Here is a 24,712-nt window from a genome sequence, read left to right as displayed (position 1 = left end):
GGTAACCCCCTGTTTGACCCGGACGACCTACGTCACCCGCGGTCTGCTGAATGGGTCCCTCCGGACCATATCGCCCAATATGTGGCTAAGAGAATACGCACACCTCTGTCCAAGGAAGGCCGCAATAAATTGCGTGCCGAATGCCCACGACCTTCCCTCCCTGGCGCTGCCTGTAAGACCCCAGACGTTGACCCTCAAATTGCCCAATTTTTAAATAAGTCTGGATGGAAACCTAAGAAGGGTCTTGATCACTCCCTGAAAGGGTGCCAAGACAAGATCCTAGACACGCTGGGCCCCCTATCAAAACTATACGAGCTTCTTGATGCCGCTCGTACTGGTGACTCTGTTTTGGATGTCGATGTGGCCATCGGGTGGGTCCAGCGGGCTATATGCCTTATAGGGAATGCTAACACGGCCATGTCTTCCGAGAGACGCAAGGCAATTCTATTAAAAATAGACCCTAAACTGGCCGCTATGACCGTAGCTGAACCTGATTCAGCCGATGAGGGGATGTTGTTCGGCACATCCTTCGTAAAGGACATGGGGTCCTATGTCAAAACATTTACGGCGATCGACAAGGCGCAGGCAAATATGAAGCGCGTATTCGCGCCCAAGGTTTTCGGAGGGGCCGGGCGTAGCAGGAACCGTCCACCCGGCTGTGGTTTCCGAGGCTCGTTCCGTGCCACCAGAGGTTCCTTTTTCCCCTCCCGAGGGTTCCAAGATCCGAAAACGCCTCCCTTCTTTCCGGCAGGAGGGAGATCGTGGGGCTCCAGATACCCCCGTGGTGGGTCTTCGGGCAGACGCCCTTATGGTGAGTACCCTTTCTTCCCCTCTCGATCAGATTCAGGTGGCGGGGAGGCTGGCTTTATTCTACCTAAGGTGGGCAGATATAACCTCAGATGCTTGGGTTCTGCAATGCGTAAAGGGTTATCAACTAGATTTTGTCTCCCTGCCTGTTCAAATGTATGCCCCCAGGGAATTATCTCTCCCACAGGAGCAGGACGCGATGATCTCCGCGGAAGTCGGGGAGATGTTCTCGAAAGGCGCCATCGAAGAATTGCCGTTCGCCACTCCAGGCTTTACGAGCAATCTCTTCCTAGTGCCCAAGAAAGGGGGCGGTGTCCGCCCAGTGATAAATCTTCGCCCTCTCAACGCCTTCCTACGCTACCAACATTTTCAGATGGAAGGCATTCGTTGTCTCAGAGACCTTCTGCGACAGTCGGATTGGATGGCCAAGTTGGACCTGAAGGACGCGTACTTCACGGTTCCAATAGCAGTAGAGTCCAGGGACTACTTACACTTCACCTGGCACGGACGGCGTTGGCGTTTTACATGCCTGCTGTTCGTTCTCTCCTCGGCCCCTTGGTGTTTCACCAAGGTAATGAAGCCGGTGGTGTCGTACCTCCGTACCCGAGGGGTTCGACTGATTATTTACCTGGACGACATCCTAATCATGTCCCAATCATTGGAATGCCTGAGACTGCATTTGGACTGGACAGTCAATCTCTTACAGAACCTAGGTTTTCTGATCAACTGGGACAAGTCGGTCCTGAACCCTGCCCAGTCTATGGAGGTTTTGGGGTTCCAGGTGGATTCCGTACGGCAGTTCCTGTACTTGCCGGAATCCAAGATAAAAGCCATCCAGAAGGAGCTTCGTCGAGCTCTTCGTGCTTCGGACTTATCGGTTCGACAGTTGGCAAGGATCATCGGTCTACTGGCCTCCTCCATTCAGGCGATATTCCCAGGCCCTCTGCATTACCGGGCTCTCCAACGGCTCAAGGGGTCGCACCTACGTTCGGGTCACTCCTACGAATCTCGGATATGTCTGGACGAGGAATCCAGAGACGAGCTGGTATGGTGGCTAGCACACATGGAAGCCTGGAACGGAAGGGCGATTTTCGGTTCCATTCCGGACGTGATCATAGAATCAGATGCCAGCTTGCACGGCTGGGGGGCTCGTTGTGGCAACGTTTCCACGGGAGGCAGATGGTCCGACACAGAGAAGTCGTTACACATCAACTGCCTAGAACTTCTGGCAGGAGCCTTTGCGATTCGCAGCCTTACCCCTGGAAGGGCGAACTGTTGCGTTATCCTCAAGTTGGACAACGTATCGGCGGTCTGATACATAAATCACCTGGGCGGCACCAAGTCCAGGATATTGTCTCTCTTGGCGAAGGATTTTTGGCAGTTCTGCCTTTTCAACAACGTTTCGGTGACGGCGGAACATATTCCGGGTCTGGACAATTCAGGTGCGGATTGGAACTCCAGGCATTTAAGAGAATCGGGAGACTGGCGCTTGCACGCCTCGGTCTTCCAAAGCCTAACCGGGTTGTGGGGGCAATTCGAGATGGACCTATTCGCCTCTCGCCTGAACACTCAATTGCCGAAGTTCTACAGTTGGAGACCGGACCCGGCGGCTGTGGCGACGGATGCCTTTCTTCAGGAATGGCCACCGGGCCGCCTGTATGCCTTTCCTCCATTCAACATGATTGCTCGTACGATCTCGAAGCTGGTTCGTCACGACTGCTGTCTGGCTCTGATCACCCCTCTGTGGAGATCCCGTCCGTGGTTCCCTCGACTGATGGAGTTGTCCATAGACTTCCCTCGTCTATTACCGAACTTTCAGAACCTCCTTCTGGATCCGGATGGGAACTCGCACGAATTGGTACTAGGGCACCAGTTGCCCCTGGTAGCGTGGTTCCTTTCAGGGGACGCTGGGTTGTCCCTGACGTTCCACAGACAACTCTCTTGCTCCTCGATAACGCCTGGGCTCCGGGCACGCGATCAGCTTACCGAGCTGCATGGAAGTCTTGGTCTGATTGGTGCATGGAACGGGCAATGGATCCCGTATCTGCCCCTCTCCATTTGATCCTGGAGTTTCTCACAGCCCTGTTCGACTCGGGCAAGGCATACAGAACTATCAATGTTTTTCGTTCGGCCATATCTGCCGGTCACGGAGGTTTGGAAGGTTTACCCGTCAGCAAACATCCTTTTGTATGCCGTCTTCTCAAGGGTATTCGCCTCGTCCGTCCACCTAGGTCGCGTTTTTCAGCCTTTTGGGACATCAACATAATGTTGCGGTTCCTGTCGGCGTGGTATCCTAACCATGACTTGACCCTTAAGCAGCTATCCTCCAAGATGGTTATGCTGTTTTGCCTGATCTCTTGTAAGAGAGTCTCCGACGTCAGGGCTCTTGACTTGGGTGCCTTTGTGTTTACTCCTGAAGGCGTTACTTTCAACATATCTAGGAGGACTAAGTCAGCATCCAAATCCTTCGTATATCCTAGATTCTTGTTATGTCCAGCACTCTGTCCGGTGGATTGTTTGAAGGCCTATCTGGATGCTACGCGAGCGTTGCGTTCGTCTGACCGACATCCCCTATTCATTTCATTTAAGGCTCCTCATCGCCCAGTCTCGACACCGACGCTAGCGCGTTGGATTCGTTGGCTTTTATCCCTAACGGGTATAGACACGTCTATCTTTACACCTCATTCTGTACGAGGTGCTATGGCCTCGAAGGCATCCACAGTTGGTTGCCGTCTGGAAGACATCATGCGCGCAGCGGACTGGTCCCGAGAATCAACCTTCAGGGACTTCTATTTCAGACCAATTGAACACATCGCATCTCAGGTGATAGCACAGCTTTGAACTTGCATAATATGAGCCTCCGTGTCTTTAATAAAATTCCCAGATTTTACTAGTAACATGACGTAAAGTCATGATTTTATTAAAGACACGGAGGCGAGTATTATTCTCTCCCACCCTCCCGGTGTGGATTTGGGATAGGGGATGCTTCGATACTATACAGGTATGTTTTCAATTAGGTCTGTATTTGGATCATGTATCTATATCATGTAATTTTATCATGTTTAGATGATTTTGACAGTTTTATATTGGTTTCTAATTTTATATATTTTTCTATTCCAGAATCCAGTTTCATGTAGGACTCCTCACGGTTATGTTTGGTAAGTCTACAGTTTTGAGTTTGGAAATTACCATATTTTTCTATCTTTTTTAGCTTGAAGTTATCGCATTGTTTCCCGTTTCCTGTTTGGATCAAGTGGGACATCGTTAATCTTACCTGGTCTTCGGTTTTCGCAAGAAAGAGGGGGATTGTGGGAGACACAGGACTTATATAGCTACTTCCTCTATTATGTGATTGGCTGCCTGTTGTGCCTGTACAGTTTTTTCTTTCGTTTTTGATAATATTTATATTCCTCTATTTTTGCTGCTGAGGAAATAAAGAAAGAGTTATGCATAATACTCGCCTCCGTGTCTTTAATAAAATCATGACTTTACGTCATGTTACTAGTAAAATCTGGGAATTAACCCTTTTTTCTGTAATCATAGCAGTTTCAGAGAAACTGCTATGTTTACAATAGGGTTAATCCAGCCTCTAGTGGCTGTCTCATTGACAGCCGCTACAGGCGCTTCTGCGCTTCTCACTGTGATTTTCACAATGAGAAGACGCCAGCGTCCATAGGAAAGCATTGAGAATGCTTTCCTATGGACTAGCTGAATGTGCGCGCGGCTCTTGCCGTGCATGCGCATTCAGCCGGTGACGGAAGAAGAGGGAGAAGAGGAGGAGGAGAGCTCCCCGCCAGGCGCTGGAGAAAGAGGTAAGTTTAACCCCTTCCTCTCCATCCAGCCCGGCGGGAGGGGGACCATGAAGGTGGGGGCACCCTCAGGGCACTATAGTGCCAGGAAAACGAGTATGTTTTCCTGGCACTATAGTGGTCCTTTAACTTAAAATTCACTTTGAATTCTCACTTTGGTGAATAGCCCAGCATGTTATTTTTGTTGTTTGATATTATAAAACTAAACATGGAATAAGGATTTTTGTTCTTTGATGAAAATGTAATTACAGTTCTAAAAGGAAAATAAAATGGTCATAAAGGGCAACTCCAAGCACAATGGCCACTGGAGTAATTTGAAGTGGTTATGGTGCCTGGAGTCTGAAGTCAGCAAGCTGGCGAGAGACATCCAATAGTGGCATACACCTTCCTCCCCTCCCACATGAGGTCTATGTCCTCCTCTCAGCCAATGCTTCCTGATGTCCCACCCTATGCAGTGACATCAACAGTGGTATTGGGCTGCAGGGAGAATTGGCCTCAGCGCTGGTATGGATTGAGGGGTAGGATAGGAAAGGTTATTCTACTAAGAAACTGTGTTTTATTAACGCACTGATTTTTAGTTGGAGCAATCTTGTAATTCAAAGTCATAGCTAAACAGAATGCTAAAAACAATGATTAGACAATTAAATAGAATAACAATGAGCTTCATACTTACTGGTCAATACTGTCAATGACTTTGCTGGAGTAGCAGGCGAGTTGGGACTTACTACCATTAGTGTAACTACATAATACAGGCCGTGATACGTTGCATTAAAAATAAGGGGAGTCGGCAAAGTGCTGTTAAATTCCTCAAACTGAAAGAAATTATTTTTAGATTCCCCAGTTATTTTCACCACATATACGGATGCTGAGGCCATGATGTCGGATGGTTCTAGGGATATTTCCAGTCTGTTATCAGTAGTCACATTCACATGAAACATGGTAGCATCCTAAAAGGAACAAACAAATTATAAAAATAAGATTAATTATCTATGAAAAAAACAAATGCATAGATTAAGAGCAATACAATTGTATATCTCATGAAAAATCTCTTACAATTCATTTATAGGAAGTGGATACACGTTATGGTGAAAATGAGGCGTCAATGTAAATTTGATGATTAGTTTATTGATAATATTATTCCTATAGTTGGTCACAAGGGGAAGATAGACTGGAGGTATTATGCACATGAAAGCTACTGACAGTAGTGAACATTGTGTATGAAAGTATCTACAGGAAAAAAAACACCAAATGACACGTGACGGAGGTAGGGGGTGAGCACTGCCAAGAGCAGATGTTTCTTACATTCTCAGAGTCAAAGTGAATTTGGGTTAATTTCCAAGGATGTTGGGGAAATGATCTCCCTTTAGCTCTGTTCCTAGTGGAGAAAGTATTGAAGAGGACCACAGCAGTTCCCACAGAGAGATCCCAAAATGTCTGCAATCTCCTCATACAGGCTTAGAGGGGACCACAAACTACTCAAACTCATCATATTCTGAAGACTCTGGCACGGTCTTTGTGGCGAAAGCAACCTCGCCACTGTGCACTGGAGAAGCCTGGTTGCTCGCCTGCTCCCTTTAGACTATGGCCCTGCAGTTCAAACCTTTATTTTCCCTGCAGAAAGGCTTATTCGTGCCTTTCTGCCAGGGTGTTCGGTAGATTCAATCTACCGAACAAAGTACCAATCAATGGACCACCTGGGAACTGGAGTGTGCCGTCAATTGACCACCCAGCAGCTGCGGTTAACTGCAGCTTAATTGACGAACACTGGGTGGCCTTTGTTCGTCAAACAAACACGTGGCGGCGGCCATCTTAAACTCCCGAACAGCTGTGTTTTGCCGTCGAGTGTGTGGAACTAAAATCGGACACTCGACTAGGCAAACACCGCTGAGACCTCCATACTTCCGTGGATTCGTGCTGAAACTACCGAACGAGCCGCCGTTCGGTAGAAAGACTAATGCTAACATAGGGATTCTAATAAACACAAGGAAACCCACGGATGGCAAGCCGTTTGGGACTTTTTATAACACGAACAGAGACCGACCGCAAGGCCAAACCTCATGGAACTATTCTCGGTCACTTTGCCTGTTGCGGTCCGTCAAAACCCCTGGTCTGATCTGGGTGATTTTTGAGTATGTTGCTCACCCAGATCAGGGCTATCAGGGGATACAATTTTTTAGAGGTGTATTCTAAGCACTTGGGGTACATCTAAAACTTGGGGAAAATTGTGCACAGTTTAATTATGTTAACAGATAATGTAGTGGGAGGAGATGTGTGGGTTGTACCTTGTACTGCATTGGTTAATGTATTAATTGTTGTGGGTGCCTCCCTTGCATGGGAGAATCCCATAAAAGCAGGGTTTGTGTGATTAAACGAAGATTCTGCTTGACCCTCAAAACGAAGTGTCATCTCGTTATCGGGGGAATTGGATTGTATGCTGACTGCCAGGAGTGTATACCTTTTGTATGTTTTTTCCTGTTCGGCTGTTTCCAGGATTCGTGTAGTTTGCAGTTCGGGAGATTGGTGCTTACAGTAGCTGCATGTTTATCTGGAAAGGGGGATATTGCCTAAACGGTTTTTAACGTCTGGTGAGCAAAACGGACCGTTACAGTCTTCAAGACTTTCAGTCTGCTCCTCAATACAAAGAACACTCCTACACTCCTCAGGGGTAGACATCAAGTCTCTGGCAGCCAGTGGGTAGTCACAAGCTTTTATATAATATTTGCAAGCTATTTGCAGCAGACTTACATACTATCACAGAACAGATAAACCCTTTGTCAGACACAGCTTCTCACCAGTTCTTTGACAAGTCAGATTTTATTGCCGCTGTGAGAAGAAATGAGTGTTTGAGGATTGCACTTTTAAGCTCTTTTTTGGTTGTGGTTCATGTTTACCATACAGGGAAACGAAAAGCAAAAAAAAAAAACATACAACCAATATAGAAAATTATCAAGAAAAAAAATGTATGTTAGGAAAACTACGAGTTGTCTCCACACCCGAATTTCAGAACATATTAGAAAGCATTTCCAGCATTTTAAAATATATCACAATTAAAACCCAATAAACCTCTTCGTCTGTGCAATTAAGTCCGTCAAAAGGGACTGGAGAGGAGGAGATTTTAGTAGGAAAATTGGTATAGAAGAAATTAAATGTATTTATAATTTTAATACATTAATCCCAAACAGTTTATATTTGACATTTGACATTTTTGTCAATTATTGTTTTTTTTTTTTATATAAAAATGTAAATAATTGTACATATCATATCCCTCTTCTCCCCTCTATATAAAAAGATCTTGTGGGTATGTAATCATAAAAATGATTATACATTCTAATACAATGCGCGGATCGTAACAGTCTAATGACAGACATTAATTTTTTATGGAAATTTGCAAACTAAGATATTTAGAAGATTATAATTACATGGTTCTTGAATGGAAGAATGCTTGCCGTATTTTTTAAATCAGTGTCTTTAGAGTCTATATATGTAGATTATTAGACAATGTCTCCCAATCATTTTGTTTTAATTGATAAACAGAAAAAATACAGATATATACATATTCATATATACATAAAAGGGTTGTTGGAGAACCCCGCTTGTGTACCTAAAATCTAGCATTTAAAGTACTTTTATAGAAAGTGCTTGCTTACAATTTAGTGGAAAGAGGGAGTGAGATTGGAGAAATATTTATTAATGATCAGGGTATGGAAATTGAAAGCCCTTCCTAGGTTGAGAGTGAAGATTGCATACACCTGGAGGATCAAGTTACAATGTAGACATTAAAGGGACACTATAGTCACCTGAACAACTTTAGCTTAATGAAGCAGTTTTGGTGTATAGTACATGTCGCGGGAGCCTCACTGCTCAATCCTCTGCCATTTAGGAGTTAAATCCCTTTGTTTATGAACCCTAGTCACACCTCCCTGCATGTGACTTGCACAGCCTTCCATAAACACTTCCTGTAAAGAGAGCCCTATTTAGGCTTTCTTTATTGCAAGTTCTGTTTAATTAAGATTTTCTTATCCCCTGCTATGTTAATAGCTTGCTAGACCCTGCAAGAGCCTCCTGTATGTGATTAAAGTTCAATTTAGAGATTGAGATACAATTATTTAAGGTAAATTACATCTGATTGAAAGTGAAACCAGTTTTTTTTTTTTCATGCAGGCTCTGTCAATCATAGCCAGGGGAAGTGATTTTACTCCTAAATGACAGTGAATTGAGCAGTGAAATTGCAGGGGAATGATCTATACACTAAAACTGCTTTATTTAGCTAAAGTCATTTAGGTGACTATAGTGTTCCTTTAAGAATGGTGGGTGGAAGGCTGAGAGATTGCTTGCAGTTGTTTAGATGAGGTTGGTGGCAATTGTATAGAAAAGCTGCAAAGATGAGGTTCAGAGGAAGGGTGTTTCAGTGTGAGTCTGGTAATAGAAAACAAATATATATATTTTATCATTTTATAAGTGACATATTTTGGTATCAGAATGTTTTCCTACATGTATCAGGGATCTCCATATTTACTTTGTAGGTCCATACACGTTCTGTATGGCTGAGTAAATAGACCATAACGTGGTCATAGTCTTTGCCACTGTCAGATACCATGTAGGTGGTGAGACATCGATTATTCACGTTTAAGGGGTAAACATTGATATTCTATTCATCCTCATCTAGCTCACCACATGCAAAGAGTGCAGAGAGCTCTCATTAAAAAGGCAACAAGAACATTGTAGCATATTACCAAGATTTTCTGTTTCTATTGGTGAAAGGAGAAACCTTTCATGGGTCCCTAATTAAGGTATACAATGAAATTTAACAACTACACATGAACAAGTGTTGGTACACTGATTAGATTGAGCTCAAGTTATTGCTCGAAAACAAAATCAATTTCGTATCAGAAACAGGTAACGTAAAGGACACTGTAGACACCACAACCATTTCATGCCCGCGAACTGTCCAGTTACGACATAAAGAATTTGATTACATGTCACTCTACAAACGTGAATTAGCTATTAACCTGCCCATCTGGCTTAAAATAGGTTGGACGCACTAAACGTTGTCTTCACACATGTATTTAACATCTCCGAAATATAAGAAAGAAATTTGAGGGACACAGTATTTCCAACCATTTCAGGACCACACATAATGGGGACCCCAAAGGATTACAAATTATGGGCATTCAGAGATTGTTAGGTAATTGGGGGTGGAGAGATCTAATAAAATCTTAGGAAGATTAGAAATGCAATGGATTCTTAATTTAAATACTCTCCAACCACAAGAATATTGATTTGGAGTTGTGTCAATTATTTATGAGAATTTTTTGAGATTATTTTTATGAATATTACTAAGAATGCTTATTTATTCTTATTTTTATACTGGCCGGATCAATGTAATTGGTTATTGAAGATAAGGTATTAAGATTGTACCAGCACAAGTTATTATATATTTATTTCCTAAGAGGGATGTAATTATTACATAGTTACATAGTTACATAGCTGAAAAGAGACTTGCATCCATCAAGTTCAGTCTTCCTCACACATGTTTTGCTGTTGATCCAAAAGAGGCAAAAAAACCCAGTCTGAAGCGCTTCCAATTTTGCAACAAACTAGGAAAAGAAATTCCTTCTTTACCCCAAAATAGCAGTCAGATGTCTCCTTGGATCAAGCAGCTGTCACCCCACTATTGTTTTTTGAATTTGACAATTTTTATTGTTTTCAGGGTACAAAAAGGAAAAAGGGGAATCGTTAAGGGGGGAAATATAAACTGAGCCATCCATATTGTTGGTCAGTACACGTAGAAGTACATCTTCCACGATTTTATACATAATTCTATTCGCAAAACAATTTTTTGTATAACTATCTAGGTGTGTGGGGAGGATCATGAGGGAATGCCTAAATGTCTGATGTCAGATTAGCTTGGGTGATGCCTCACTAAGCTTGGAGTGTCTAGTGTTATTACTATGATGGGTGTTGTAATGGCTGGGTGAGCTGGATGGCTTGTGGGGGAGAGGGGGGGGGGGTTGTTGGGAGACAGGGGGGAAGCAACAGTACTTGGGGGACTCAGGCTATGCCTTCGGTATGTACTAGGTTTTTTATGGTATAAGTACATATTTATTCTGGATACACATATATTTTGATTTAATTAAGCACTTACATGATCTACTTTTATTGCTCACTGATTTACTGGGTATTCATATTTCCTGATTATGAAAAGAGATTGCAAATATTAATACATTTTTATTTGCCCCCTCTTTTTTTACGATATGGACTATAGTATGGAAAAATGCGTTCCAACATTTCGAATTGTCAATCAGAAGAGAGTTCCATAAACAAAATACCTCTAAGGAAAGTGATGCAAACAGGAAGGAAGGCGTCACCAACGAATGGAATGCAACATGCGTTCCATGAAGAACATGTACGTCCTACACAGATGCAGACAATTGGTAAATTGAGGACCTATATGAAGCAGAGAATCCAGCAACTGAGGAAGCCAACTCTTCAGCAAAACGAGTTTTGGACTATTGGAATACATTCTACTTTTCTAGTAATATTGGCATTTTATTTTTATGTTTTTATTTCATTTGTGGTTTAAATGCATTTGTAATACTTCATATTCTGTGGAATTTACTTTCATCTATGGGAATATCGTCTTGTGTTACTGAGGGCTACCATCATCCACATCTTTAAAGATTCCCTACACAGAAGAGGGTTTAGGTTTCCCCTAAGGATCCTAGAAGCTTCATCCACTAGTGCCAAGTGTCCGTATGGCTTTATGTTTGTGAGTGTATAACACCTTATATATATATACATACATCTTTTTTGCTTATATAAAACTATCTGCACTTTTATTGTATTACATATTCTCATTTAGGTTTCCCACTTATTCTGCAAAAGGTATATATTAGCTCCTCCTACTGTGTGTGTTCTTCGATGTTCAGAAAGGTGCCCACTCTCTTTTTATTTGTCAGGTGCAAATAATCTCCCAGTGTGATTCTTTACTTATCATTGGGTGATCCATGGGCTATTTGAATTGTTAGCCATTTTATGTCACCACTTCTGCCGCATCTGGGTGTGGTTGTAAAATGCGTAATTTTGTCATACGTCATTTTGACAAAGGCTGCTCCTTATAGCCATTCTGAGTCATGGATTTTTTTTTTTGGAGATGCAGCAGATTGTGTCCAATTCTGATTCCTCCAAACGGGACTTGTGTTTGGGCTATTTAAGACCCCCCCCACCTTGGTGTGGCCTGTTACTTGCAGGTGCATTTATATGGATTAATTGTTCTATTAACCTGACTACTGTACTCCTTGACCTTGGCATGCTTATCACTTTTATATCCCAGGAGACCACTTGTCTCGCTGGTGCCCGTAGCAGGGTCCCCAGCACCCGAGTTTTGCACCCCACCCCACCCCACACAAACCAAGTTTATGTGCTTTTTTTGTGCTGTTTGGAGATTGGACAAGAGTACCTGGGTTGTTAAGGTGCAGAACAAGTATTGGAGCCTAGGTACTATAGACATTTTGATGGTTGTTACTCTCTCTGTCCAGGTTAGAAACAGGGAACCCCATGAGGTGTTGGCAGTCTTTCCATACCCTAACATAGTTTACTGGGAAACTTTCTGTTGTTTTTTTAGTGAAGGTCAGGCTTAGATATTTTATTGTGTCTGTTCTCCACTCAAAGGAGTAGTCCCTCTTGAGAGTGGCTAATGTTTGTGTGGTAAGCCGCACTCCCACCGCTTGTGTCTTGCCCGTATTACTGCAGCCCCTTAGCTTGAATTCAGATTATAGAGTTGCCTGTAAAACTAGGCGAATTCCTGGACTATGTTCACTGGGTTCATGATTTTTTCGCCATTGTTACTCACCAGGTAGGGGATTCTATTTGCTGTGTTGTGTTGTGTTCTAAGCCTGTTAGCAAGCTATTTGGATGCTTTCCCACTGTTGTGGTACGTGGTGGCTCGTAGTCTGTGTAGGAAGTATTTGGTTTTCTGTGCTTGAGTGTGTTGCGGTCTTGGTATAAGTCTCTCAGTTTGGTAGCTAGGGCTGTCGTGGGTGACTTTTTGTTTTGGGCTGTGACTATCGCTATCTGTTTGTGACATTCTAGTAGACTGGTTTGGTGGCGTCGTTTTATGAACGCTGATTGTCTGATAAATCTTCCCCTCGTCACCGCCTTGTGGGCAGACCACACTGTGAAGTCCAACACTTCCCCAGAGGAGTTTCTGTGAAAATACTCCTGGAGGTCTAACCTCATTTGATCTACAAATTGTTGGTCTTGGAGGATTGACTTGTTCAATCTCCAGGTGCCTTTACCCTGGAGTTTAAATGTGTCGCTTACAAACATAGAAACATAGAAACATACAATGTGACGGCAGATAAGAACCATTCGGCCCATCTAGTCTGCCAAATTTTTTAAATATTTTCATTAGTCCCTGGCCTTATCTTATAGTTCGGATAGCCTTATGCATACCCCACGCATGCTTAAACTCCTTTACTGTGTTAACCTCTACCACTTTAGTCGGAAGGCTATTCCATGCATTCACTACCCTCTCAGTAAAGTAATAATTCCAGATATTTTTTTATTTTTATTTTTTTAATTCTTTATTTTGGTTGTGCACGGAGTGAACAAATAGCCGGCGTGCGCCACAACAGCGACATCCGGTAGAATAGGTAAACAATTGATATGGCATGTTATGGCATTAGATTTACAGGCACATTTTTATAATATTCAAAAACAGTAGCTCAGGTTCACGCTTGGTTTGAAATATGGTTGCATATTGCCCATGTCATGGAGAAACAGGTAGATAAGAAACCTATGAAGGGAGCATGGCATGTGCGTGAGAGTGTACATAGAATGTTAAGAAATAGAGTGTTTGATAAGTACATAGGCTGATAACAGAAAAGCAGTGTCAACAGTAGATATTTTGCTTCAGCGCTGAATATGCTTAAAATTGCTTAGAATATGCTTAAAGTATGCTTAAGATACGCTTATATTAACCACCCCATGTTTACCCAGGAACAGTCAGGTAAGAGTCCATGTCGATATACAGGATACAGTATGACCCTTCAGTGAGCAGTGCAGTATGTTGTATTGTGGTAAAATGCTTAATGGCTGCCTCTGTGCTGATAGTCCCATTGGGTGACCTGAAAGGGGGGTCGCAGTTCCATTCCTGGGTCACTTGTGTTCCAGCTGAGCACTAGACTTGGGCCTGTGGTGAGTCCCGGTTGTAGTGGCTGTGGGTGGGTCATTCCTCCACTTCAGGCTCCCAACGGGGTACTGGGCTGTGTGCCAGGGTGGTCCGAGGCCTTGTATTGTGTTCCTCCCTCGGGTTCAAAGACCACTGGTGGGTCGAGCTGCCACGCTGCTCCTCCTCAGCTTGTGCGAGGTAAGTGTTTGTTCACCGGTGCCCTCGTTGGTGCGGTCCTCGTTCTGCCTGTATGGGAGCAGGAGAGGAGGGTGCGTCCGGCGGCCCTCTCTTCGTGGGTGCCGCATGGTCTCCGCCATTTTGGGAGCGGACTCTCGCTGGCGTTGCGCACTTCTCTGGGTCACAGGGTGGGGACCGGGATCACCCCCGCCGGTCCATAGGGGGGGGAACAGGGCCAGACCCGCCTAGCCTTGCATTTCAGCTATACCGCTGGTGGGCAGGATAGCTGGGCGGCGGCCGTCCACCCCACTCACCGCCCGGGTGGTCTCCATCACGGTCGGCTGGGATCGCCCCACCGAGGGACTAGAACCGCGTGGCAAGTCTCTCCTCGGGACCAGGGTTGCCTCACGAACTGGGGTACAAGTTTCTGGCTTTTAACCAGCGTTTTGCCGAGCTATAGAGCCTAAAAACTCGAGTTTTCTGCAGGAGCTCTGTCTCCGTGCTTCCAGTCAGCATGGCGGACCGGCCCCGCCCCCCCAGATATTATTTTTTAAACCTTTGCCCCTCTAATTTAAGACTATATCCTCTTGTTGTGGTAGTTTTTCTTCTTTTAAATATAGTCTCCTCCTTTATGTATTTAAATGTTTCTATCAAATCCCCCCGTCTCGTCTTTCCTACAAGCTATACATGTTAAGTTCCTTTAACCTTTCTTTGTAAGTTTTATCCTGCAATCCACAAACCAGTTTAGTAGCCCTTCTCTGAGCTCTCTCTAAAGTATCAATATCCTTCTGAAGATACGGTCTCCAGTACTGCGTACAATACTCCAAATGAGGTCCCGGTTGGCCGCAGCACTTGGGGCCGGCAGTGTAGCACCTGACACATTTATTTTTTCCACCTCTGAGTTTTTGTTTGGGGATTGGAGCAGACAATTACCTAGGTGGCTGATAGAGGCTGATACACAGACCAGCCAGCTGCAGTAGGTAGGAGTGAGAGTTGCTCTCACATATTGCCAGATCCTCTGCATGAATTTTCACACAGGAAGAGGAATTAATTCATGAAGGAACCTCACACTGAACTTAGAATCCACACTGCCAGTGACAGGTAATTTTATGATTGATACTGAAAGAGAGAGAGAGTTTGTCTGTGTGCTTGTGTTTGTCAGTGAGCTTGTAGTGAGCTTATAGCCCAAGGAGCAGCGCAGCTAAGTGGAATGGGCCTTGACATGGCTAGGAGACAGGCATAGGAGGGGTTAGTGTGGGGGTTTGGTTGCAGAAAGTGGGCGTGGGATTTTTGGGCTATGGTAGTATATAGAGTGGCCATTTTAAATTAAGGGGCCATCTTAATTAATCCTCACTTACATGGTTTGTGCAGGTGGTGTCTCATTCTTGTGTCTTTCAGGTGCTGCTATTTTGAAGAATGGAAGATTGGCTGGCTGGAGTTCATGCTGCAGTCCAGAGGTGAGGTGTTGCTTGGCTTCAGGAGCACTTAGGAGAGGCCCTGGTCCTGTCCTGGATGACTGGCTTGCAGGACCCGACGGCTGCAATGTTTGAGCCCTGGAGATGGACTCTCAGTGTGGAGGGCGGTGGGAAGCCCAGGAGTTCGGGAGGTCGCGACCGGCATCGCCGCATGCCTGCTTGCACTGTGCGGACGCCTGGGAACGAGGCTGAAGGGGCAGGTTCGGGCTGCAAAGGACCAGCACACGCACGGGCCGCAGACAGGCATCGGCAAGAAGTGGTGCACGATAAGCCGCGAACAAGAGCTTCTGGAGGTTGGTGTACGTTCGGCCCATGAACAGGCACGTTCGGGAGTTGGCGAACGTTCGGCCCACAAACAGGCATGTTCAGAAGTTGCCTTATGTTTGGGCAGCGCATGGGTGAAGGCTGGAATTGGCGAACGTTCGGGCTGCGAACACGCAAATGGGGAAGGTGTCTAACGTTCGGGTTGCAGAGGGGCAAATGCCGGTGCTGGCAAACAGGATGGCTGCGAACAGGGACAAAGGGAATCTGCCGAACTTTCGGGCCATGAACTGGGGGACTGTTCTGGCCACAAGCAGAAAAGTATGGATGCGGAGGCTGGTTTTCCCGCAAATCCAGGTTGTTGCATGCAACTGTCCATTCGGGCTGTGTATGCAGGACTTGTAGGGCGGACGGGAGAACCACTGGTAGGGCAGGCTCTGCAGCAGGCGGGAGAGGCGCTGGGAGTGCTGTGTGTCGTGGAGGAGCTAAGGATCTGTCTGCCATACTACCTGGTGAGTCGTCCCACATACTAAGGCGTCACCAGTCGCAAGGCTGTGGACAAGGAGCCCACGCTTCAGAGTTCGGTGCACAAGCGACGCCGGATTCCCCTTCCCTCTGGCAGCTCACGGGAGCACAGCATGTCCCCAGGGTTGCCTCCCAGATCACTGTCATGTTCACCAGGTGGGAGCCGGGGTATCCCGCCGTGGGATAGGAGGGCAGGGAACCTGAGCCAGGACACGGGTGGACGGGCATCTATGCCTTGTACTGCGCAGGAGCAGTGGTTGAGCAGATCTCCCGCATGGGTGGGCTATAAGGGATAGGAACATTGGGCCCATGGGGGCCGCTGACAGGCACGGGACGCAGGATAGGTCTCGGAGCAGTCATAGTGACCGGGGGTGCAGGAGTTCGGGAGGTCGGGCCAGGGACCCTAGTCGGGGATGTCGCCCGTTCCCCTAGGGAGCGAGCGGGGATGGGCCGTCACGGCTCTAGAAGTCAGGACGGCGGCCGCAGCGGGGGTGGGTCGAGCAGGGCAATGCGGGAGAGCAAGCAGGTCAGAAATTGGTCAAACGGCCTGCTTTCTCGTTCCAGGTTAACAAGACGGTCACCCTCGATCCGGGTGAGACCTCAGGAAGTGGACCTACGACTGGAGACGCCTGGGCTTGGATGTCTGACACCTGGACGCAGGCTTGCAGCCTTCGATGGCCAGAGGTTCGGATGGTGAGTTGTCTTTCTTTTAACAGTCTGGGGATCTTTTCGAGGGTCTCAAATCTTTCCTGCAGTCTTAGAGTGGGAGTTCGGGCAGGACTACAAGCTTTCGTCAGGTGTGGGCCTCAGGGCAGGAGTGTGCGGGTGCAGAGGCGGTCCCGGTGGGTAGTAAGCTGGGCACGGGGGATCCGGTCACAGGCTTTGTCTGAGTTAGGGAGTGAGAGGGCTGACATGGTTGGGGGGATTCCAGACGCACGTCAAAATGTCCACGTCTCCTTTGCGGGGCCGTTGGGTTGTCACCTCAAGCCCGAGGTGAAGGAGCAGATTTGGAAAGGGGAATTCTAAATATTTTCTCTTCTCCCCCTTGATGACTATCTGGACATGAGGGAGGAGTATAAAAAGGATGCTAAGAAAGAGGAGAAGGAGAAGCAACGCCGCTACTGCAAGATTCCCAAAACGTTTGGGAATTGGTTGCAGGCTTTTTGCATCTTGGCGAGTGTCATGGGGGAAAAAGCCCCCAACCGTTGCTCGCAATTGTTTTGTTATTTGTACGTCATTTGGGCTTGGTGTGGTGGCGGTACGACGAGCAGTTTATGCAATGTATATCAGTCAATCCAGGGATGCGGTGGGACCAAATGGACCTGCCGTTGTGGATGGAACTTATAATGGCGCAGAAGGCGACACCCTTTCAGTCCAGAACCAGCGCGGGAATGTATTCTACCTCGTCGGCCGTACACAAAAAAGGGTTCTGCTGGCTCTCCAACGATAGCCAGTGCAAGTGGGGGGTAGCTTGCCTTTACAATCATGAATGTTCCGGATGCGGGGGTGTGCATGGATACAGTCTGTGTTTTAAACGCAGTAAGACTACCGCCTCTGGGGGTGCACAGGGAGTGCCAGGGCATCCGCTGCCTCTGGGGTTGTCGCCGGTGAAGCTCAGCACTATGTTGCCGTGGCTAAGCAGCTACAGTAATCAGGAGGATGTGACACTGAAGGGTTTCGTCATTCCTTATAGAGATCGGATGGTTGTTCGTTACCTCCGTAATTTGAAGACAGTGGGGGAATTTTCTGACATTGTGTGGGACAATCTTTTTAAGGAAGTGCAGCTGGGGAGGATGGCTGGGCCATTTCGAGAACCCCTGTTGCGTGATCTTCGGGTATCACCGTTGGGGGTGGTGCCCAAGAAGGAACCGGCTTATATACTATTTATTGTATCCGCAGGGTTCATCCGTGAACGAAGATATTGACAAGGCCCTTTGCTCGGTGTCGTATCATCATTCAACCAAGCGGTCGAGTTGGTTTGGCGCGTGGGAAAAGGGGCGTTATTGGCTTTCGGCTGTTGCCTATTCAACCGGATTGTTTTCTCGAGGGACAGTATTTTGTTGATCTCTGTCTTCCCATGGGGTGTTCCATCTTATGCGCATACTGGAATAGGTGGTCAAAGTGGAGGCGGGCACCAAGTTTGTGGTCCATTACCTTGATGATTTCCTTTGTGTGGGGCCAGCGGATTCAGAGGGGTGTCAGATAGGCTTAAGGACACTGGAATGGGTGGCTAGTGTGTTCGGCATTCTGCTGGGATGCTTGGGCCGACTACCTGCCTGTCATTCCTGGGTTTTCCTAGCAAAAGCGACTAGCTTGCCCCTATCATTTCATATGGGTGTCGGTATCTGTGTTTTGGAGAGGACTACTTGCCAGCGTTTTACCTTGTGATTATGGCCCCTACAATAGAACTGGCTAATATTCTTCAAACAGGCTCTGTTCGAACAACCGCACAAACAGAGACCACCCTGGAGCGGTGGTGGCCATCTTGTTTACATGAACGTAGGCAGTGCTGTTTGGGTATGAATCTCATGGAACTAAAATCAGATACAGAAACTCCCGAACACCACTGAACTTCCATCATTGCCTGCATTAGTTTCTATTCAGCTTAGAAGGGCACTGTTCAGTGAGATCATTCATCTAGATGAAGGAAACAAGCTCCAGGGTAAGACTATTGACTCAGTTCGGTAGTTTGTTCGTTTGCAAACTACCGAACTAGACCGGCCGCAAGCCCTGATTCTCTGGAACTGTTTTGGGCATGAGACCATGCAGTCGTCACAGAAATTTCCTGAATCCCTGCTCTGATCTGGGTGATTTTTGGATATGTTGTTACCCAGATCAGGGCTATCAGGGGATGTTTATGGGGATATGTTGTATTTTGGGGTACTTATTGGACTTTGTATAAATGTGTGTTTTTTTATGCCTGGGGATAATTGAGAAATGAAGGCATTATCTGCCTTAATTACATCACAGGCAGAGGGGAGGGATTGTGTACTGTATTTGGGAGTGTCATTCATTGTTACATCGTTTCTATGGGCTTGTACTGTTTGTGTCCCTGTGCCCAACAAGGTCCACCTGGGCGTCACCCCTGTTGGGAAACTTGCATTAAAGGCCAGTGTGCCTCCATTAAAATGGAGTTCCTGTTTAACCCTCAACACATAGCCTCGTCTCGTGATTGGAGGGGAACTGCTATATTCACACTGGGGATTGCTATACTCTTTATACTCCCCTGGGTTCTAATCACTAGCTCTTCTAAGAGCTGTTTCTGCTACGCTCTCTGGAGTAGGAGAGGTCTTTCCCACACGGTCCTGAATGTCAGAGGTTGGTCCAGGGTGGAAGGAAGACGGAGAGATTACAGTTTAGTTACGGCGGTTGTGGAGTCTGCGGTGCTTGTGGTGTCCGGTGCGGTACTTATGGTCCTCAGCGTCAGCTAGGAAGCATCTGTTGGCGGAGATGCCCAGTCAGGGTGCCAGGTGATGCATCACAGTATTCATGAAGGTCGATTGGGATGTCTTGCAGTTTTTCTTCTGGATTTTAATGGATGGGTGTAATATCGGGAGCCGGTGGTTTCTTCGTCCGAATTGGAACTGTTCACTGATGCGTCAGGCAGTCTTGGGTTTTGAGCGTTTTTTGTGGGGCGCTGGTGTACGGAATCATGGCTGGGGGAGTGCAATGCCAGTCCCCTCATTCATAACTTGGCATTCTTGGAGTTCTTCCCCTTGGTGGTGGCCTTGGCATTATGGGGTCGCCTGTTGCACGATGAAAAGGTTATCTTCTTCACTGACAACATGTCGGTGGTGGATGTGGTTAATGAGTTGTCTGCTTCTTCTATCCCTGTCATTCGGCTTCTTAGCCACTTCATATTGGTTTGCATGCAGTTCAATGTGGTGTTCGGCGTGCGGCACGTTCCAGGGTTGCAGAATGTTGTGGCTGATTCGCTTTTTCGTTTTCAGTGGGAACAATTTCAGGAAGTTGTTATTCACTTAAGTCGGTCCAAGACTGACGTGTTCGGTAAAGGCTCTGCAGTTATGCTTTTTGCAGTGCCAGAGTTAGCGGCTTGCGCGGTGTCTTATCTGTTGGCGTTCAGGGCAGTGCGTGCCGAGATCGGTGGGTCTTTGTTGTTGCATGCGGATGGTTCTTTGCTGTCAAAGTTTCAGTTTCTTAGGGTCTTTAGATTGGCTTTGGGGCGCATGGGTCTGATTCCGTCACAGTTCGGTACACACTCCTTCCGGATTGGGGCTGCGACAGAGGCTTCCAGGCTGGGTCTTGGTGATGACCTAGTCTAAAAGATTGGGAGATGGGAATCCGTACGATTCAAGACTTACGTAAGGCCCCACCAGTTAGTTTAAGTACAGGTTGGGGGGTTGGAGTTTTTTTTTTTATGTTCCCTGTTAGCATGTTTTTCTCTCATAGGATGGACCGCTTGGTTGCTGGGACATTTATACGTGTATTAGGCATATCGGAGGGCTGCAGTTCATTGTCATGGCATGCAGCTAAGCATTCTGCGCAACTTCGGTGGTTTGGTCTCAGGGGGGCTGGTTGGTAGGGGGTCTGTTCTACACTGTTCAGGTTGATTAGTGAAGGCCAGGTGCCTAATGGTGTTTTTTTTTTTTTTTATTCTTTATTTTCATTGTGCATGTAATAACAACAGGCGTGCAGAGCCACATTAGCAGCTGCAGGCTTTTCATAGCATTTTTACAAATTATATTGTGGCAGATTAGACGTTTTTTTTTTGTTTTTTTTTTAGCTATACAAGTCTATGAGTTGTCTAGTTGAATGACGTTTAAGATTATATTAAATGTTATCTCATAGGTGCAATACATGAGTTACGCTATGCATTTTAAAGTAGTAATGTATGACATGCTAAGTAGTAAAAGACATGCTAATTAAGCTGACAGGGTGAGTGCTCAGGGTTACAGAACGATTCATAAGACAGCTTAGGGATAGGTATACCACCTTCCACCAGGGAGCTGCTCTCCCAATCGATATTGGCACAGGGGTCTAGAAGGTGAGAGAGCTGGAGGCAGAATAAAATGTCCCTCTGGAAGTGAGTGAAAGGTAGCCCCTTCAGCCACCACGTTGTTGTTGTGCCAGGGTGCCCGGTTTGCTGCCAGACGCTGGGTGTTGTGTGAGATCTCTACCACTCGCATACCGCCATAGGGGATCTCCTCCGCGTCGGAGGTAAAGGTGAGTGTTCTTCTGCTTCCCTTTTTGGAGCGTTAGAGGTTGCGGGCAGCCGATGTGTCTGTAGGTCGCCTTGTGTTCCTGCCCTGAGGATGAAGGAAGCGCTGGGTCCTCGCGGGGGGTCTCAGTGCGTTCAGTCGTGGGTATGTAGTTGAGGTCTGAGGGTGCAGGCGGTTGGCTGCAGTTAGGTTCTGTGCCAGCTGTGTCAACGGTCCGCCCTGGTTTCTGCCGGTGCGGGTGTGTAGCTAGTAGGGGCTCTGGCTTCGGCGCCATCTCGCATGGCCACCGCCATCTTGATTTTGGGGCTCTGTTATGGCGGGTCTTGGCGGCCCTGTTGCTGCACCTGAGTTACTTTGCGGCGGTTCGGTCTTGAGGGTGGGGACCGGGATCACCGCCCCCTGGCACAAAGGGGGGGGTACGGAGCCGGTTCCCCGCGGGCTGACATATGGTTTAGCGCTGTTTGGCAGGATAGCAGGGCAGCGGCCTTCCGCCCCGCTCACTGCTGGAGTAGGCCTCGAAAATGTCAGCGAGGAATCTTCCACCAGGGGACTGAAGCCCTCAGAGCCAGCCTCTCCCTGGATCCAGAGCCCTCTACCCACACCCGTTGCCGGATGGTTTTACTTCAGTAATCCTAGTTTTCAGGCTTTTTTGGCCTTAGGTTGCAGGAGCTGGTCTCTCTAGCGACCATCCAGCTCGGCGGTCCGGCCCCGCCCCCTCGAATGTAGTTTTAATACATGCAGGAGGGACTGAGCTGGGGCTGGTTTCTCAAAAATACTTAATTACCGGGATGAAGAAGGATTTGGAGAGGCTGAGGCAGTTGATCGCTGGCGTGGTTGAGATGGTTCCCTGGGTACAATGGCGTCACGCCAGGGATCCCAGGGCGGTGACTAAAAGCAGATGGAAGGTAAACAAGCTGTTGGCTACCTACGTTAGATGGTTTGGGGGTGTTGTGGTTCGGCACTGAGAGTTGAAAGTGCAGCTGGCAGGATGTATCATCTTTCAGACATGGGTATAGATTTCTTGTTAGGATTTTAAGAGGGTTTGCAGTGGGCTTTGTTTTTGGTGGGGGCGCATAGGAAGTTCGAGGTGTCGAGCTCTAATCTGTGGCGGGGGATGGATAAACAAGTTGTTTGTCCTGATGTAAGATAGTTAGTTTGCTATGAACTGTTAGGTTTGGATAGATATTGGTTAGTTCGAGCTCATCAGTAGCTCCAAACCTGGTGTGTGTAGGGTGTGTCTTGGTATACCCCTACATGGTGAAACATAGAAAATCATGCCCTTGGTGGCAAGGGTTTAAGTGGTTAGATGTTATTTATATGTTTATATATGGTAATATTGTTTGTTATGGGGGTCATTGTCAGGGTAGAATTGTTAAAAGAGCTGGGGTTGCTGAACGCTGAAGCGGATGGTCGCACGGCACTAGCGCTCCGCTCCGAGATTAGCCCGACAAGCGACTAAACCCAGCAGCTAAGCAGTTACAAACTGCCTCCATTCACCCCAAAATCATGGCACAACCGAAGGGTAAGAAAAACCCTGACCGGGGTGACAAGTCCGGCTTCTTCACAGCACGCTCAGCGCCAAACAAAGCCCAGAGCCAGCATGAGGCTGACCAAGATGGCGGCGGAGACGACACACTCCCCCTGCAACACTCACCCGACTCAGGGAATCTCCCCGTCACACAATACATCCTAAAAGCATGCCTGGACGAAATGTCCGACAAACTGCTGAACAAAATCCAAGCATCGGTTAATGCACTCAGTAAAGATATCCAGGACCTGGGTGAAAGAACTGCCCACGTGGAGAACCGCATGGGCGAATATGCAGAGGCCCACAATGATCTGGCGGACCACGTCCAAGCCCTGTAAAAGCAGCTCACCTCGGCCCAACTCAAGCTCTCTGATCTTGAAGACAGATCACGGCGGCAAAACCTGAGGGTAAGAGGGATACCGGAAACCGTTATGCAAGCTGACCTACCTAAGTTCCTGACAGGCCTTTTCAAGAGCCTTGTACCTGACATACCAACAGATATGATTCTCCTGGACCGTGCTCACCGTTTGGCTAAACCAAAGTTCCTGCCCGCGGACGCGGCAAGGGACACGCTGACTCACCTACACTATTATCACCTTTGTGTAGGTGGGCCTGAAAATGAGGGAGTGGTGGCAGTTTAGAAATCATGTCCTGATTTTTCAGCTTTTGCCAGCTCCCACTCTAGCTTTACCATTCATTCCTATGGGACAAATTTCGCCACAAGAACGACGATATTCCGAGAACCATTCCCCGAAACGTTCCACAAAGTAATAGCAATCCGATCGGGAACAATCTGCACGTTTTGGTATATTTTTGTCTATGTAGTGTAAAAACTGTGGGAGGAGTTAGGGTGGCAAATTTGGCTATAATAAGAATAATAACTAGAAAAGCTACAATTTCTGGGGAAATTGTGTGAAGTGTTCTTGCCTCCATCAGTAGTCTACAACTGGAGTGGGCGGAGTAACTGTTAGTATTTATTTATATAGCACATTTAATTGCAATGTTGTTGCCCAAAGTGCTTCACAGTTACATTAAAACATACAGTTATACAAACCATTAGCAGGTGCAAAAGACCCTGTCTATGACATCACTTGCTGCTGCAGCCTTGCACAGGTCAGAGTATTTTTGCGGTTGCCATCTTCAAACGGTCCTATTTTAAAAACTATAAATCCTACAGTGAAGAGCTTTATATTGTGAGAATCACAAGACCCAGACCTACATTTTGATGTATAGTATGTCTCTGCGATATTAACAAGGAAGGCACAGTCGCAGTTTAGAAATTGCCCTTCAAATGTGAGCTTTGCAGAGTGGAGTTTCAATGAATGTCAATGGGTGGCGTGAGTTGCAAACAAATGGTCATATTGTAAAAACTATCAGGACTGTGGCTTAGCCGTGGACATTTTTAGTGGCAGCAGGGATAGCTGAACGTTTTGATATAATATTTGTGTAGGTGGGCCTGAAAATGAGGGAGTGGTGGCAGTTTAGAAATCATGTCCTGATTTTTCAGCTTTTGCCAGCTCCCACTCTAGCTTTGCCATACATTCCTATGGGACAAATTTCACCACAAGAACGACGATATTCCGTGAACCATTTGGCGAAACGTTCCACAAAGTAATAGCAATCCGATCAAGAACAATCTGCACGTTTTGGTATATTTTTTTCTATGTAGTGTAAAAACTGTGGGAGGAGTTAGGGTGGCAAATTTGGCTATAATAATAATAATAATAATATATATGTGAGATAACAGTAAGTGGTCTTGCTATGCAAGAACACTTAAT

General features: G+C 46.5%; 1 protein-coding gene across 5 annotated transcripts in view; it reads right to left on the bottom strand.

Annotated features, from left to right (window-relative positions):
- The window catches only part of PTPRO (protein tyrosine phosphatase receptor type O), a 550,218-nt gene that overhangs the window by 489,194 nt on the left and 36,312 nt on the right, over positions 1–24,712 (bottom strand). For all 5 annotated transcript variants that reach the window (XM_063446603.1, XM_063446604.1, XM_063446607.1 and 2 more), the window contains exon 2: positions 5,290–5,563. In XM_063446603.1, the coding sequence (XP_063302673.1) occupies positions 5,290–5,563 (274 nt within the window). The remainder of the gene's footprint in view (positions 1–5,289; positions 5,564–24,712) is intronic.

This window comes from Pelobates fuscus, chromosome 3, assembly GCF_036172605.1.
Source record: "Pelobates fuscus isolate aPelFus1 chromosome 3, aPelFus1.pri, whole genome shotgun sequence".
Classification (NCBI taxonomy): domain Eukaryota; kingdom Metazoa; phylum Chordata; class Amphibia; order Anura; family Pelobatidae; genus Pelobates; species Pelobates fuscus.
Note: the sequence above shows the minus strand (reverse complement) of the source record. Positions and strands in the feature narration are given on the sequence as shown.